The sequence below is a fragment of the Alosa sapidissima genome, chromosome 2 (genome assembly GCF_018492685.1).
Source record: "Alosa sapidissima isolate fAloSap1 chromosome 2, fAloSap1.pri, whole genome shotgun sequence".
NCBI lineage: Eukaryota > Metazoa > Chordata > Actinopteri > Clupeiformes > Clupeidae > Alosa > Alosa sapidissima.
This window is the reverse complement of record NC_055958.1, coordinates 15777367-15793960: the sequence shown is the minus strand read 5'-3', so window position 1 is coordinate 15793960 and position 16594 is coordinate 15777367. Positions and strand designations below refer to the sequence as shown.

Genomic DNA, 16594 nt, shown 5'->3' with positions numbered 1-16594 from the left:
TAGCGACATCTAGAAGACTGACCGCGGCCAATTGCAAAGTCGTGCGTGCTTGTGATGATGACTAATTAGTCACTCTACCTCTCTAAGACATTTTGTTTCGAGGCTAAAAAGTAACCCCTTTTCGGAGAGTTGTTGTAAGTTATAGCTAATTGTTGTCGGGTTTGTGAGAACAGACCTCCGGTCATGTGTTCTTCAACAAGTCGCTTAAAAAGCTCGGTTCTCTTTCGTGGATCAAGCTGTTTTTAAATGAGAATTACGAATAGTCTTCAGCTTGTTGACCTCTCGCCGCTGAAGAGCGGGTCGTGCCAAAGATAATGCCTGAGCCAGCGAAGATGAAAAAGCCCGACGTGAAAGTTGTGATACTGGGTGACATGAACGTTGGAAAAACTTCGCTGCTCCATCGGTACACAGAGAGAAAATTTAAAGACACTATCAGCACCGTTGGTGGAGCGTTCTTCTTGAAACAATGGGGACCTTACAACATCTCTATCTGGGATACCGCTGGTAAACTCACTCACTTGTACAAACTAACATATAAAGTAGTAAGACGGGCCTGTGATATTTCACTTAAGTAGTAGGCCCACCCATTCTTTCTTAAACAAAGGTGTTCGGTCTATGCTATTGTTTTTTTTTGTTGTGGGTGGCCTAGCATACCTGTTGAGTAGATTTCCCATGGTCCTCGTGACTTGCTCAAGTTAGCAGCACCGAGTATTTACTTAACATTTCCCCAATGGAATGTCAAGAACTGTGTCTTTAGTGGTTCAGCTCTACAGTGTCCTTGCATGGCTTTAGACAAACTGCTCATTTTATGTTTACTCAGGCTATTTACAGGTTACTGTTACCTTGAAAAGACACTTGGAAATCATTGAACTTCAAAACTGTTGTAGCACAGGCCTACATTACAATGAAAATACATGCGGGAGAGAACTTATGTCACATTGTTTTTGCACAGAGCAAAATAATTTCACTGATTTTCATCAGAGTGACTTATAAGGAGAGTTGTAGTGTTGCATGTGATTGCAAGTGTTTGGTAATATCTGGTGTTTTCAAAAGACTAGATAAAGAAGATATGTGGAAAAAGCTGATATGTCAAACTTGCTGCCTGACTTAACCTATAAATTCCTCAATTTGTCATAATCTCCACGTTCCTGTTTTTGTCAGTGTAAGACCATCATGTCACTGTAAATGATCACATTGATGGACTGTGTGGAAAATATGGTCTATCAAATTGACAACCTTAGTAGTCTCTTCATTAAGGCAGGCATTTTTCAAACTTTAGAAACCTTGAGCTCTCACCCTTGCTTGTTGACAACAAAATTGCAGGCCTGTCTTTTTTTTCTCCTACAGTGTCATAACCTTTCAGAAGTCAATTTGTTGTTATTTTCCATGGTGCTGTGTGATCATCAGCAACTAGGAGCATGATCCAGACCCCCCACCCCACCCCCCTCAGGGCTAGTCTCTGACCTCGTTCTGCTGTGTGCATGAAACGCCATCAGCAAAGCCATTGAACCTGGGCAAACATTAACAGGAGTCTTATTTATTATTTGACCACAAGACGTGTGTAATCACACACACACACACACACACAGACAAAACAAAGTTTAACAGTACTGGTCATTTCTGCTGCTTCATTGAGGCTTGCTAACAAGCAAAGCAAGACAAGGAGGGGGATGTGGCTGTGCATGTCTGCCAGATTACAGCAATTTATAACTGGTGTTTTTTTTTTAAAGTGAAAAAAACGAAACCATATTAATACCATATTAACTGCCCCCGTCTGTTACAGCTCTGAGAAATATCTAAAATGCACAGCCCTTAGCCAATGAACAAAGAGGAACAGTGGTTTTATCTGACCAAAAACACCCAAAAGTCCAAAGTTTCCCTGTCTTTTGGCAAGGAGTGAACTTTCTGGGAATCAAGCTACATAGAATGTTCTCATGCATCATGCCGGCTAGGTCAATGTGCCTCACACCCAGCCCCAGTTTAACCTCTGTGACTCCTACCAGTTGAGACCAGAAAGGAGGGAGACCGGGCGACTCGAGTCAGATAATCTACCGTCATTTCCCAACTATTAGCCGAGGTTTATGCATTTATTTTGCAAGATTTCTTCAGCTATGAGGTTAAAGCCCAAATAATGATTGCTAAGGTAGCCCATCTGTGGCTGAGGCAAGGCTAGTAGAGCTATGCCTGCTGAACTACAGCACACAGTTTTGATGGTATTGGGATATAAAGTGGCAGTATCAGTAAGCATAAAATGTCATTTAAATGTGCTCTTCCCTTAACAAGTATGGGCTTCACTTTCACAATGTGCATAAAGCTTGAGTCTGAGTTCTACTGGGCCAAAGGGCACGTAGTAGCTTATGCTGATAAATTGGGATTTTCATCTCTGCAGAACCGAAAGGCCATGAGGTGAAAGGATGTTTGGTCAGGGTGACGTACTAGGGTGGATATCTTTACCAGGGAAAGTTGTCACCATAAAATGACGCGTTTTCTTCATTCCCAACAGATACTGGTGGGTTGTCCGCATGTGAGCAACATCCCAGTGATGACTATGCAACCAGCGAAACCACACAAGAGTATTTTGGTTTTTGTTCTTCTTAAGCAAAACGGAATAGAGAGGCACGAGGTTGAGTGTGATTGTGCAAATGTCACTGTGGATTCTTAAATTGTGTCATCTCTTGATTCGTGTTTGATCATGACACACAGGATTATTTGAGGCCTTGTCCTTTAGGAGAAATTAGGTTACCTCATTCACAAAAAAATGCTAGTTTCCCAAAATGTTCCTTTTGGTCCAACATTTTTCGTCACCTGTAAAGCAAGGCAGAGGAGGATGGTGTGTGTTCTCTTATTCACGGTGACTTGCACTATTGGACAGCATGGGTCTAACATGTCGTATGGGTTCTCCTTGTGTCAGACCTGTGGTCATGCTTTTGGCATGCTCTAGTCTGGAGTGCCAATGACTGACCCCCCCCCCTTCTGCCCCATCACTTCCTGTTGAATTGTTAGATGTCCAGTGCAGGGACTGAAGACGGAATTTGGTTCGTTCTGAGCTAAAACATTATTTGTCTGTTCCCGTTCCAGTGTTCCAAGCCTTTCCTCTAAATGGTAACTGTTTAGAGTGTTGTAGAAGAATGGTTGGGTGGGTTGAGATTTGAAAGTAGGCAATTTGCCTAATATGAAATCTTCAAAAAGGTTTGATGGCCTAACTTCAGGCACAGGAAATATCCCTGCTTAAAGCCCTGTAATAGCCTAACCGATGCATGTTGCTACCAACTGCATGACACTAGGTCTAGATATTTTCTTAGTGTCTCTGGTATGTCATTTCACACAATGCTTCAATAATTTAGGCTACATATTTGGTAAAGGCGGTTAGATGGTGTTGGAAAATCCATTTCTACTCATGGTAGGCCTAGCCTATTAAACAGGGGAGACACCGATTCATAAAATCGGACTCAATTTATTCTATAAGGGGTCTGGGGAACACTTTGTGGGCAGGTGACTTTCCAATCCTATGGACTTTTGAATAATATTTAAAGAAATGTTAATTGGAACAATAAATTCCGTTATTCACTGGTTATCTCAAATTGAAAATAGCATTTTCACTCTGGCACAAGAAATTGGAGTTTGTTGACATTGGTTTTGTTCCTGTTTTTGGTTACATTGATCCAAAACTTTTGTTCTTTTCTGGTTTTCGTTTTTGTTCTTTGAACAGTTTCTAATTCCTGGTCCAGTGGCTGAAGCGATGTCATCATCACCTGGTCACATGCTGCTGCAGGCCAGGCAGCACGTATATGTGTAGGAAATGGCTGTCCGGTAGTGACTGCTTCTGTTTGGATAAGGGGTTGGTGTGTAGGGAGGGGGTGAGATTGCTCTTTCTGCTATTTCTCATGTCCTGTTTTCTGTGTCTTTGTGTCTTTGTGTGTGTGTGTGTGTGTGTGTGTGTGTGTGTGTGTGTGCGCGTGTTTGATGTCTGTGCTCAGGAAAAAGTGCCTACACAGCAGTTTTCTGCCCTGGTTTAACCACTATGTGTCTTAATCAGGCTCCAACACTACACCTTTTACCCATACTTAACTTTGAACTGGGAGGAAACACCACACACCACACACACACACACACACACACTATCAGATTTAAATAAAAACAGACTCAAACAAAGAGCCTGTCTGACACTGTGGCTCAGAAAGCCCTACAACATGCTTTGATCCCCCCTGTTGAAATAGAACTCTAAGTGCTCCCTCCATTTCGAAAGTCTTTTAAACTCTTCCAGGAAGCCTTGCTGTTCTTGCTGCGGAGTGTCTTAGGAACAAAGCTCTCTCCTCACACGACCACTGCTGGCACAAAGGCCCTCAGACCGGACAGTGGCGTGGCCAAGCCCACGGCTCACATACTTCCACTTAACAATGGCCTCCTGTGTTCAAAAACACATTTAGCAGCTTTCACTGTGTCCACCTGTGGATTGTGTGTGTGTGTAGTAGGGGGGGGTTATTGCTGTTGGGGTTTATTGCTGTAGGCCTAACCTGGAACATGCTGGGTCGAATTATTTATTTATTTATTTATTTTTTTGTTTTCACTGAGTATGTTTCTCTGACGTCATAAGTGTGTAACTCAAATTTCCATCACGCAGTCATGCGTTTGAGTGTGAGCTGAAGAGTGTGTTAATGTGTGTATGTGTCTGTGCAGCTCCCATCTACCTAAGCTTTAGTATTGCTTACCTTTCCCGTGGTTAATTTCTCAACTGTTTAGGTACAGAATGTGAGTTTTGTATGGTTGTGTTCCCTCATTACATCTGTGTACTTTGACTTTGACCATGTTTCATGATGCATCACTACATCAGTCGATGCCTGAAGTGGAGGAGCATCCTCATTTTTTACTTTTTAAACCACTCTATTGTGTTTGTGTCCTTTAGCATATTTTATAGTGTAGCCTCTCTTGCCCTTCTGCTTGCAAAGGTGTCGGACGAAGTATAACTGGGTGTGTGAAAAAAGCTACTTCTTTTTTTAGATGGACCTTAGATGGTGTTATATAATCTCCTCCTCTCCTTCCCTGGATTGTTTGAGATTACAGTATTTGGCGTGAAAGAAACTGGATTTTTATAAACGTCTTAAGTCTAAATCGCCTCTCTGTCTCCCCCTGCAGGCCGGGAGCAGTTCCACGGCCTGGGCTCCATGTACTGCCGTGGCGCCTCGGCAGTCATCCTAACGTACGACGTCACCAACTGGCAGAGCCTGGCCGAGCTGGAGGACCGCTTCCTGTCTCTCACCGACACGGCCAACGCCGACTGCATCTTCGCCATTGTGGGCAACAAGGCCGACCTGGCGGAGTCGGGCGCCCCTGTTGCTGAGCCCGAGGACAAGCCAGGAGAGCAGCAGGGTGTGGGGACTGAACTCCAGCCTGGTGGGGGTGGTACCGGAAGTGGCTCCCTGCTCCCGAAGCAGGTGAGCCAGGAGGACGCGTTGGCGCTGTACGCCCGGGTGCTCCGCTACAAGGGCCTGGAGGGACAGACATGCCCACCTGCCGAGCGCCTGTGCTTCGAGACCAGCGCCAAGACGGGCTACAACGTGGACGAGCTCTTCGAGACCATCTTCGACATGGTGCTGCCCTCCATCCTGAAGAAGAGGAGTCAGGGCGAGCCGTCCACCGTGGACCTAGAGGACTGCCGGGTCGCCAAGACCACTAAGGGAGGCTGCTGTGCTTGAGGGGGGGGGGGGGGGTCTTGCAGGGCCAGGCCAGGCGTCGCCTATGAGCGAAAGCTGGTAGGCGTACTATGGAGAGGTTGTTGAAGCTGCCAATTCGCTCAGTCCAAAGACCAGTTTGTTTTGGGGGACTATGATAATCTGTGAATGACTGAGTCATTCCGGACTGAGGACTGTGGTTTGAGGTAGCTCCCCCCTTCGAAAACAAAACTGGCCTATACCCTCCCGTTTCATGCGGATTCGTATTCAAAGGCTATTCAAACAATCAACAGGACAAGTTGAAAACAACTCCAAGACAAAGTCTGTGTGACTACCAGAGATGAAGTAAGAAGTGCACATTTGTGAGGTTGATTTTTGCCTTAAAAACAGTACTGTGTGTGTGTGTGTGTGTGTGTGTGTGTGTGGGCAGCATTCTTCTTAGTGACATGTGCTGCGAATCAGTCACTGATACTTTTCTTGTTGAATGTTAAGGGACTGAGGGGCAGTTGCTAAAAGCACTTCAAGGGCAGATACGGAAATCTTTACCCTGCGTCTGCAATGACACTGAACGTGTTTTCCTTTTAAAGGAAGCTTTTTTTGTAAAAGAAATAATAAAAAATAAACAATCAGTGTTAAGTGATTATGCTTGAATAAAAAAAATAATTTTTAAACTACAAATCATTTTTATCAATCCATGTAATGTATCAGAGTAAATTGTGTATAGTTTTAAGACACAATTATATTTTATATTATATAATTGTATAAAAATAAATATTTCTGTTTCTATCATTGACAGTTATGCATGAGTTCCTAGCTTCCTACATAAGCAAGTTGAAATCAACTTTCCAACTGACAATGTATCGAAGTCCATTGCTATATTCTTAGTGCATCTGATCTCCAAAAGATAATATAATTAACTCCCGACCCCTAAACGGGCACTGTGTTTAACCTAGCCTTATAGTTTTCTTTTAAATATGCTATATGCAAGGTCAGAAAGGTGGCCAGAACGAGGCTACAGGGTAGACTTGCCATTACACCTCAGTCCAGCTGATGGTGGTAATGCATTCCGTTTGCAAACTGCCAAAAAAATAGCTCACTGAAAAAGAAGAAGGGTTCGCTGGCCTGTTCTTCTTCAGTGAGTTGTTTTGGCAGTTTGCAAACGGAGTGCATTGCCACCACCATCTGCTGGACTGAGGTGTAATGTCAAGTGTACCCTGTAGCCTCGTTCTGGCTGCAAGATGAATAAGGTGAGTTGGCCATATGGGTCCATGAGGTGAAGAGTGTTAAGTTTGCCCCTCAGTTTATGAGGATACATGTTGAACCTGATGATGAGTGGCTGTGACAGTCGGTAGTGTGGTGTTTGTGTATCTGTGTTTCTCATCTCTGGCGTTGACTCCTTCAGGGATTAAGTTCCAGGTTTCTCTCTGCTACAAAGCTGAAAAAGTGAGCGGTGCATTGATTGGACAATTTCACGCTACAAGTGTCGATCTTTTTACACCTGCATCAAACTCACTACATCTGTGATCTATTCACAGCAACTTTATTGCATAACATATTAGGTTAACCTTGCTCAATGAAGATCAGCCCCCGACCAGCGAGCTAAAGAAAGCCACAGGGACACAGAGCCTAACAAACAAAAGCATGTATTTTGCTGTTATTCAAGTACACTAACATTTGACATATTCATAAGGTAGCACTCAAATATATCCAACATAATTACATTACAACAGCCACAAGAACAGCTAAGAGCGATGTGCCATTAAAACAACTAAAATTTACATAGAAACAAATAAAGGAACATTGAAATTGATGGCATCATTCTTATGGGCACTTTTCATTTAACCTGATCAAGGTACACAACTAAATGAGTTGTTGAAGACTCCTTGATGAGGAGACTGTTGAGCGAGATGTATAATAACTGCACACTCTACACCGAACCCAGCAAATGCTTGTCAGTGCAAGAGATGATTGCTGCTCATGGTTGTCTTTGACGAGCACAGTGATTTTAGGGTGCAGTGTCTTGTTTTCTTTTTTGAATCACCTCATACGCACCTTGTATCAAGACCTCGGATGTATGTCATCCTCAGCTGTGGGGTCCTCTGGACACACTTCACTAAGGAGTTTACAGTTTGTAGCGAGGCTTTCAAGAAAGCACTTATACATCTTACTTACTTATACATCTACGGCAGATACTGCTGCCATTTATTGATATCTTGTGGAGACAGCCAACAGCCGTTTTTATCAGACATAGAAAACATGTCACTGGTCAAAGATATCCTTTGGGTCTACCTGCTGAAGCCACACCAGACATTTATTCTGGGTGTGAACTCAAAAAAATAACTGAGAAGAAAATCAGTGCAATTTGTGTGTATATATATATATCATTAAACTGTCAATGGCCTATACATGTTCAGATCTACTGTCTAGTAGATTACACTAGAAACAATAAAATGCACACTTTTATTCATATGCAACGATTGAAGCAATGCTGGAGCTGCGGATTAGCACTGTATAATTTCCGGTTCTGAGTGAGTAGTGGACTTAACTAAGAATGGATTAGTAATACACATAACACAGATTGAAGAGACAGTGTATAAGTGCACATGTCTTAAAGGGATATCCCAAAGCTAAAAACTCAAAATATATATGCATATATTTTTCATTCTTTTTCTTTCAAAGAGCAAGTAGTAAAACCAAGAAATTACAAATATACCCCCTCTCCTGAAATTGCCTGAAAGTAGCCTGGAAGCCAGCCCTCACTTAACCAGGCTGGTCCATCAGTGGACATATCACTTGACATGGCAGAGATTCCGTTTTAGAAATGAAGGCACCGAAAAAGGAATGTGAAAATATTCCTTGGAAAAAAAGAACACTAAGCCAAAGCAGTGCATACATACGGGCATCTTTGGTTCAGCTGTATTTTGATGTTGTTACCTATAAAAAATTATCTGTTCAATACATAGCTGAGGTAATAAGTTAGACAGGAAGCACCATTTTCAATATAATAAGAAAGTACAAAAAGTGATTTTGTTTTTACATATATGTTTCTCAGAGGGTGGCGTGCTCTGCCAGGTTTGTGGGAAAGTGGTTGATACACTTGCATAAGTTCTTCGAGGGCAATTGGTGTGGGACGTAAGGTTGGTGGTAAAGCACAAGCATAGTGTGTGTGTGTGTGTGTCTGTGTGGTTGTGTGTGTGTGTTATGCTTTAGTGGGGACAGTGAGAAAACGCTAGCGCCTCTGGAAGTGGGCTCACAGGTTCTTCATGCAGACCTGGCAGCGGCTGATGCGCGAGAGTAGCTGTCCGGCCTTGAGTGTCTCGCTGCCCGGCGAGCTGTTGAAGTTCTGCTCCATGGACGCGAGCCAGAAGCTGTACTTGTTGGCGAAGTAGTGGCACGTGCCCTTGGCACCATTGCACTCGATGAAGGGCGTGCTGCGGAAGTCCTCCAGGCACGACCCTGGCGACACCAGCAGCTGCCCGCCACCCTGCTTCCCCGCTGCAGAGTGCTGTGAGGGGTTGGAGAAGAGAAGAGTTACCCCGTCTGACATATATACAGCTGGTTACGCTTTCATACAAAGTGGACACATTAAAGGGGTATGGATAGACTCATTCTATCTGTTCCTAGAGGGTTTCTGGTTGAAACGTTCAAAACTAACACAGATACTTTTAAGTAAGGGATAATGTATAGAACGCCGGTCATTATTGGGAAAATAAGTCCCAACAGGGCAAACCGGACCCCGACACGCAACGGAGGGGTCTTGTTCCGCCCTGAAGGTGCTTATTATACGGCTACTTGCCAAAACGAAAATCCACGTCCACGATATGTCTCTTTACATTTATTTGTTACCGTTTCGTCGTGGCTTTTGCTGAGAAACAAATAGTTTGCAACACACGCTGAACTTGAATCAAACATTCTTTAGAACATAGCTGATCAACCGTCTGCTTTCACTTTTGAATGAAGTTCCAATGCAAGAAGTGACCGGACTACTTGCGGAGTGATATGAAAAACTTAAATCAGCAGCACAAAACCCGTTGCCATTGACAGCGGTAATTATATGTTTGCAGAGGTAATTACATGAAAATATTTTACCGTAGAACGTTGGGAAATCCCATTCAAGTCAATGGAGCGTTCTACTAGCATTGTGAAGAGCCGTATAATAAATGCAAATAAATTGGACTTTAGCATAATGGTAATGTTTGATACCATTAGCTCAGTGTTGTTTTCTGGGCGACCGGAAATGCCTCAGGAACACACATGTTTGTTTATGCAGTTGAAAAGGATTTTTAGTTTAACAAATTCAAAAATGACAAAACAAAATGGTAACAGAGTGTGAATTATTAATCGTTTTGACGTAATGTCAAAACCACCTAGATATCCTCTAACATTGCAATGCTAACCAGCTAGTTTTGTTTATGCTTCAGACTGCAGGCCTACTTATTCATAATAAGCCTACCACATTCCACAACAGGTACTGTATCAAATACAAGCAGGTCAATGGAGGAGTGTTGCTCTGAAACTTAAAGAAAACTCAAGATAGCTCAAATTCTTTACTACCCCTTTACTACCCTGTACTAGAAATTACAGACAAACAGAAATAGGCCGCAGACGACCGCATTGCGTCAACACCACCACTATATTGCTTAATTGATTCAAAGAGCAGTCAACACTTCCCGCTATTTAAAGGCTATCTTTTGTGGGGACAAAGAAGAGTTTGATGGCACACAGGTCTTAACAAGAAGCAAGGCCTTCACATTAGCACTGGAATCTAAGTCTGTGTTGTCCACCTTCTCCTCCTCATCTTTAATCTGCACACAGGAAGAGGTGTAAAAGTCCGGCTTCAGAAAGTAAAGGTCCTGCCACATTTTTAGCACAATTCTTAAGCCAGGTAGATCAGCTAATTAGTGAAATCACATGTGTTAAGCACACAGGTAGAACCAATACCAATACAAGGCAGGACTTTTATTTTCTGAAGCCAGACTTTTACATCTCTGCAGACGGGGCATGCTGCAGTAGGCCATCTCACCATGGATGTGGAAAGAGTGTGTATTGGGTAATCTGAAAGATTCAGGGGGCTGAAAACTTGACAGTAGCCCTGAAACATGCTAGTGCATATGTACATTTTGAAATGTGTCTATATTTTTAAATTCAATTTGAATTTGTAAATTTGTTTTATTTTAATTATTTTCTTAAAAAAAAAAAACACTTTAAAGATGTTGTTTTTGTTGCTAGCTTCTCACCATGAGGAAGGAGTATCCAATCCACAAACTGCGCCAGCCCAGGGGGCACTGCGGGATGGTGACGTCCTGGCTGTGGACGGCAATGGCCACAGAGGGCGCCTCGCACACCGAGCAGCGGCTGATGTACGGCTTGATCTCCTCGCCCTCCACCGGCATCATGGGGATGGGCGCCGTGGTGGACAGCCAGAATGACTTGTCGTTGCGGTCAGCGTAGCGGCACAGGTCGTTGGGGTTGCAGTAGAGGAAGGGCATGGTACTGAAACGTGGGATGCAGGAGCCCGCCAGACCTGATGTTGTTTGTTAAATTCAATTAAAGAAAATAATTAAACAATAATAATAACAATGCCATTTCTGAACACAGTTCAGTGATTCACTGAACTGTGCTTCTGCTGTAGTGTACTGGTGTAGCCAGTTCCACTATAATCAATGGAACTGGCTACACCAGACATGATAGCTCCGTGTAAGTTTGAAAATATTAGACCAATCTTCGAAAACAATTTCTTACACTCCGCAAACGGAGCACTTCAGTTGCAGACCCGATGTAGCCCGGGCCTGAGACCTTTAAATTCTGCCTCATTATAATGGGATTGGTTATGTGAAAGGAGTTCAGTAGATGAGAAGTGTCACCTAGGTCTTGGTTGTGGGCTTTCTCCTGGCCTTCGAAGTAGAGCAGGCTGTATCCGTCCCACAGCTTAGACATGCCCACTGGACACATGGGCGTCTGGTCGGTCTGGCTGTGCTTGACCAGCAGGTAGCCCACACTCACGCTACGCCCAGGCATGCCACCACGACCAGGGATGCCAGGGAGGCCCCGAGAACCTGGAGGGTGTGTGCGTGTGTGTGTGTGTGTGTGTGTGTGTGTGTGTGTGTGCGTGTGTGTGCGTGCGTGCGTGTGTGTGTGTGTGTGTGTGTGTTGTGTGTGTGTGTGTGTGTGTGTGTGTGTTGTGTGTGTGTGTTGTGTGTGTGTGTGTGTGTATGTGTGTGTGTTGTGGTGGTGGTGGTGGAGGAGGAGGGGTGGATGATAGGAGATAGGGGTGGAGGATAAAGCAAGATGGAAAGAAAAAAAATCAAGACAAAACTTGAAGAAACAGTAAGACGCAAAACAGATGAACTTTTAAAACAATGCTGATGTGTAGAATGAATATGAGTATGACAAAAATCATGTCCTATCATGTAAACAATGCAATATTTGATCCATAAATCACTGGTTTCACATTAACCTTGATTATGATGCCTACTAAGACATAAACCACTACATACAAGGGGGGTATATGAGAGTTGAGAGTTCTGAATATTTTCACTCTGCTAAATCATTCTTAGTGACCCAGAAGCTATAGTTAACTGGCTGCCCAAATCCTACCCTTAATCCACTAATCTAGCCTAGAATCCTGTAACTGTAATCTGCCTTGCCCAAACAAGGCACACAACGTCTCAACTGTACCTTCCAGGCCTTGAATACCGGGGTATCCCTGGTATCCTGGATCTCCACGGAAACCAGGTGTTCCCGACCGTCCACTGACACCTGGCATTCCTTTGTCTCCTTTAAGCCCCTCAAAGCCTTGGATGTGATAGAGAGAGAGAGAAAGAGAGAGAAAGAGTTATTATTCACTTTCTCTATCACACGTGCTTAGGTGTCATAGGGAGTGTACCTACTGTAGCTCTCTTCCTTAGACACACACATACACATGCGCTCATTAAAAAAGGGCTGTTCTACCTGGGTCTCCATGTGGTCCTGGGTAACCCGGTGCTCCTTTTGTGCCTCCGGGCCCCCATTGTCCAGGAGGCCCTGGTGGACCTCTCTCCGCGGGAATCTTGACCGGGATCGGAGGACGTCCCTGCGCCCCTGTGGCCCCGGGGAAACCTAGAGCAGACCAAGGGAGCAAGCGCAGGCTCAGTGAGGAGGCTCAATGACGATAAGTAATGGGCTAGTGTTCTGTTGTGTGGTGTTCCTCACAGGTCTATGTCACGACCGGGTATATAGGAATGAGGGAGAACAGAAAAGTGTCGTTACCTGGTTGTCCAGTCTGTCCTTTGGGACCGGAGTGGCCGCGGTCTCCTTTAAAGCCTGGCTTGCCAGGAGGTCCCATCATGCCTGTTTCTCCCTTGACCCCTTGCAGGACACAAACACAACACCGTTGTAAGACAGCTGTGTTGACTTGCATCTGGTCTCACAGACCCAGAGACATATTAGACATCTTGGGCAGATTCGTTTGGGCATTAGCAAATGAAGGACACACATCTCCCACATGACCCATCAAGATTAATTTCACCTCTTTCACTTCAGTGTGCTTGAACACCCAGTACAAGACAAAGCATCCCTTCTGTGAGTCTTTATATGACAGGAAGACTGAAGAATGGGTGAGTATATGACAGGACTGAAGAATGAGTGAGTCTATGGGCCCTATTTTGGCGATCAGAAACGGGAGGTCAGAGGTGTTTATAGACATTAAAGACGTGGCCAGTCCGCAATCACTAATTTAATGGCGTGATTTAGTGATCAAAATCTGGGTTGTTCTTATGTTTCTTAATAAGTCATGGGTGTGTTTTGGGGCGTAACATCCTTTAACCAATGAGAATGACATCTGTCATTCCCTTTAAGCGCAACTTCAAACAATGCATCGGCATTTTGATAGTCAGCAGCGCATTTGAAGGAATCTGCTTGCATGCGAGACCGTATGGAACAGAGATTCCACTAAACCTTGCTTTACTAAAACCTGTTTGTGACTAGCAGAGTGTAGCCTACATGCATCTGCACTCACCTATTATTTGAACTCATAGGCAATGTGAAACTAACTTCACTGTGGTCTCAGTCTGACAAAACAGTTCTACACAGTTAATTACTTTCACTATTGACTGACAAGGTTACCATCGAAAACATAGCCTGAAAAAAGCAACACTTACCCCAATAATGTTCGAATGACTGAATAAAAATCTTTATCAAGATATTTATCCTGCAGAGGAGTTGCTGCTTACATCTCGTGACAGCGTGTCTTCAGCTTAGCCTTTCGCTACAGACCAGGTTTTTTCTTGGTCAGTGGCGTAATGATTTTTAGATGGCGTAAGATAGCGATTGTTAGATCACGCGCCAGAACACACCTTATGTCATTCATTTCCACACCCCTGGGTGCAAGGTTTAATAAAAGTGGAGCGCATGGCGAACAAATTCCTCACTTTATTGAGTGTAAGATAAGAATAAGCCTTGCATCGCGCGTTGCGCCACCTTGTGCCGGGTGCACGATAGGGCCCTGTGACTGAAGAATGGGTGAGTCTATATATGACAGGGTGACTGAAGAATGGGTGAGTCTATATATAACAGGGTGACTGAAGAATGGGTGAGTCTATATATGACAGGGTGACTGAAGAATGGGTGAGTCTATATATAACAGGGTGACTGAAGAATGGGTGAGTCTATATATGACAGGGTGACTGAAGATTGGATAAGTCTATATATGACAGGGTGACTGAAGAATGGGTAAGCTGCACTGCACCCAGGCTGACCTTTCTGTCCTGAGATTCCGTTTGGTCCAGGAAACCCTTCCTGCCCCCTGTCACCCTGGAGGCCCTTCAGACCAGTAAGGCCAAACAGGCCGCCTATGCCCTTGTCTCCCTTGTCCCCAAACACAGAGGGGATGCCTGGTGTGCCTCTGGGTCCGGGGAAGCCTAGAGAACAAAACACGTATAGCGTGTAAAAACAGAGAGCCATCCCTGGTATCATAACATTTTTTCACACACACACACACACACACACACACACACACACACACACACACACACACACACACAGAACACACACACACACAGAACACACAGACTATAACAAATGCTTCACAAATGCTGTTATGCACCGGTATGTCATACACAGTCTAGATGCAGGCCCTATGTCATACAGTATAACACATACAAGCGCTCCTATGTGTGTCTCCACTATAGTGTATATAATATTGCAATAGGTAATTGTACTCCACCTGGGAGTCCTTTCTGTCCGGGATAACCAGTATCTCCAGGCCGCCCAGGTCTGTCTGGGGTTCCTCCGAACCCTGGTGGACCCTGTGGACCTTGAGGGCCAGGCCGTCCTTGATCACCTGCAGAGCATGTTAACAATCACTCCACAACCAATGCTGCAACCAACTGAACAGGGAGCCCTTTAGCAGAAAAGCTGTAAACTCCATTTCCCACAATGTCCCTACCTGGATCTCCTGAATATCCTTTCGCGCCGTCTCCTCCCTGGCTGCCGACCAGTGTGCTGGGGATGCCCAACTCTCCTTTCTGGCCTTTAGCACCAGGGTGGCCTGGTGGCCCCACTGTGTCAAGACCTGAAACCACAAACACACATTATGTCAGCTCATATACTAATGAATGTGGTCAGACATTGAGCTTCATCCTAAATCCATCCTAAACTCGGTTCCACAAATTCTAGATGTTTTTATTTATTTATTTTTTTACAAAACTATTGTTTCATTGCATATTTTCTAGTTTTTTATCAAAACACATCTTTGATAATAAAAAATGCGCTTGACATTAGAGTCTCAAAGGTTGGCCTTGGTATTCCATAGTTCTGTGTGATAGTATTAAAATGGCGCCTGATATGCCATAATTCTGTGTGATGGTATAAAAATGGCACCTGATATGCCGGGCAATCCCTTGTTTCCTTTCAGACCATCAAGTCCACCGATTCCTGTCTGACCGGGGAAGCCTGGAGAGAGAAGCACAACACCAATCAGTGGATTACATGCAACCATATTCATCATCTCTTGGTCACTTTAAAACGGGATCAGTGACACCAGAGACTTTCTAATGAGGAGACACAGCACTCAAAAATTCCTCCATAGAAATGCATGGGGCCAATATGGCCGTTGTCTACACATATCCCACCCCTTCCTCGGCAAAACGTCGACATGTGAATACATTGAGCCAATCATGTGGTGTGAGGTGAATACATTGAGCCAATCATATGGTGTGTTGTGAAGACATCGTGCCAATCTGTGTTTTGAACTCGCCACTGGAGCAAGATTGGTGTCGTGAAGCCTTGCGCACGCGCATTTCTGCCAAATAGGATGCCCGATGAGTGCCCAAAAACCGATGCAATATGGCCACCGAGTGGACGGACTTGCCTAAAAGGACTTTGGTGACACCCATACCATCATGTCACTTTACATTACATGTACCTGTAGTCATTTAGCACACTTTTTTTTAATAGACTTACATATCTCATTTATTTTACAAAGGGCATTGTTACATTGTCCCTGGAGCAACTCAGGGTTAAGTGCCTTGCTTAAGGGCACAACGGTGGAAGCCAGGATTTGAACCCACAACTTTTCTGGCCACTGCAGGCTAGCCCAGCTCCTTAGCCACTACACTAGCACCAGTTTTGTACATACACAAAACAGCCAGCAGGAAGAGGTGCCATGTAACATTTCTGTATCAGGTCTCCTGACTTGTTTGGTGTCTGGATGGACGAGACACTTCAGTGGTGGGTCACTGAGCCCAGTGGCCACTCTTTTCTTCTAGAAGCATCTATTGGGTAGTTATTTTCAGCAGCTCGTAGCTACAAAGTAAACTTGCAAACTTGGCTGAACTCCAAACCCAGCTGACCCCAAAACACAAAAACAAAACTAACACAGTCTTAATGTTAGCTTTACTGTAAGTCTAATTAATGCTAATTTAATAGTGATGTAAATCGTGATGTAA

The 16594-nt window shown here is 44.2% G+C and overlaps 2 protein-coding genes across 3 annotated transcripts in view; one reads left to right on the top strand and one right to left on the bottom strand.

The window, feature by feature from the left end:
* The first annotated feature begins 21 nt into the window (after nucleotides 1-21).
* Nucleotides 22-6309, top strand: rab20 (RAB20, member RAS oncogene family). The gene is made up of 2 exons (XM_042084688.1): nucleotides 22-504; nucleotides 5134-6309. The coding sequence occupies exons 1-2, from the start codon at nucleotides 315-317 to the stop codon at nucleotides 5691-5693; spliced, it is 750 nt and encodes a 249-aa protein (XP_041940622.1). The 5' UTR covers nucleotides 22-314; the 3' UTR covers nucleotides 5694-6309.
* Nucleotides 6310-7295: 986 nt separating this feature from the next.
* The window catches only part of col4a2 (collagen, type IV, alpha 2), a 77173-nt gene continuing 67874 nt past the window's right edge, over nucleotides 7296-16594 (bottom strand). For both annotated transcript variants that reach the window (XM_042084651.1, XM_042084652.1), the window contains 10 exons: nucleotides 15528-15599; nucleotides 15094-15219; nucleotides 14872-14988; nucleotides 14405-14566; nucleotides 12918-13016; nucleotides 12621-12767; nucleotides 12348-12464; nucleotides 11534-11725; nucleotides 10907-11193; nucleotides 7296-9174 (listed from right to left, as the gene is read on the bottom strand). In XM_042084651.1, the coding sequence (XP_041940585.1) occupies nucleotides 8920-9174; nucleotides 10907-11193; nucleotides 11534-11725; nucleotides 12348-12464; nucleotides 12621-12767; nucleotides 12918-13016; nucleotides 14405-14566; nucleotides 14872-14988; nucleotides 15094-15219; nucleotides 15528-15599 (1574 nt within the window). In that variant the 3' untranslated portion in view covers nucleotides 7296-8919. The remainder of the gene's footprint in view (nucleotides 9175-10906; nucleotides 11194-11533; nucleotides 11726-12347; nucleotides 12465-12620; nucleotides 12768-12917; nucleotides 13017-14404; nucleotides 14567-14871; nucleotides 14989-15093; nucleotides 15220-15527; nucleotides 15600-16594) is intronic.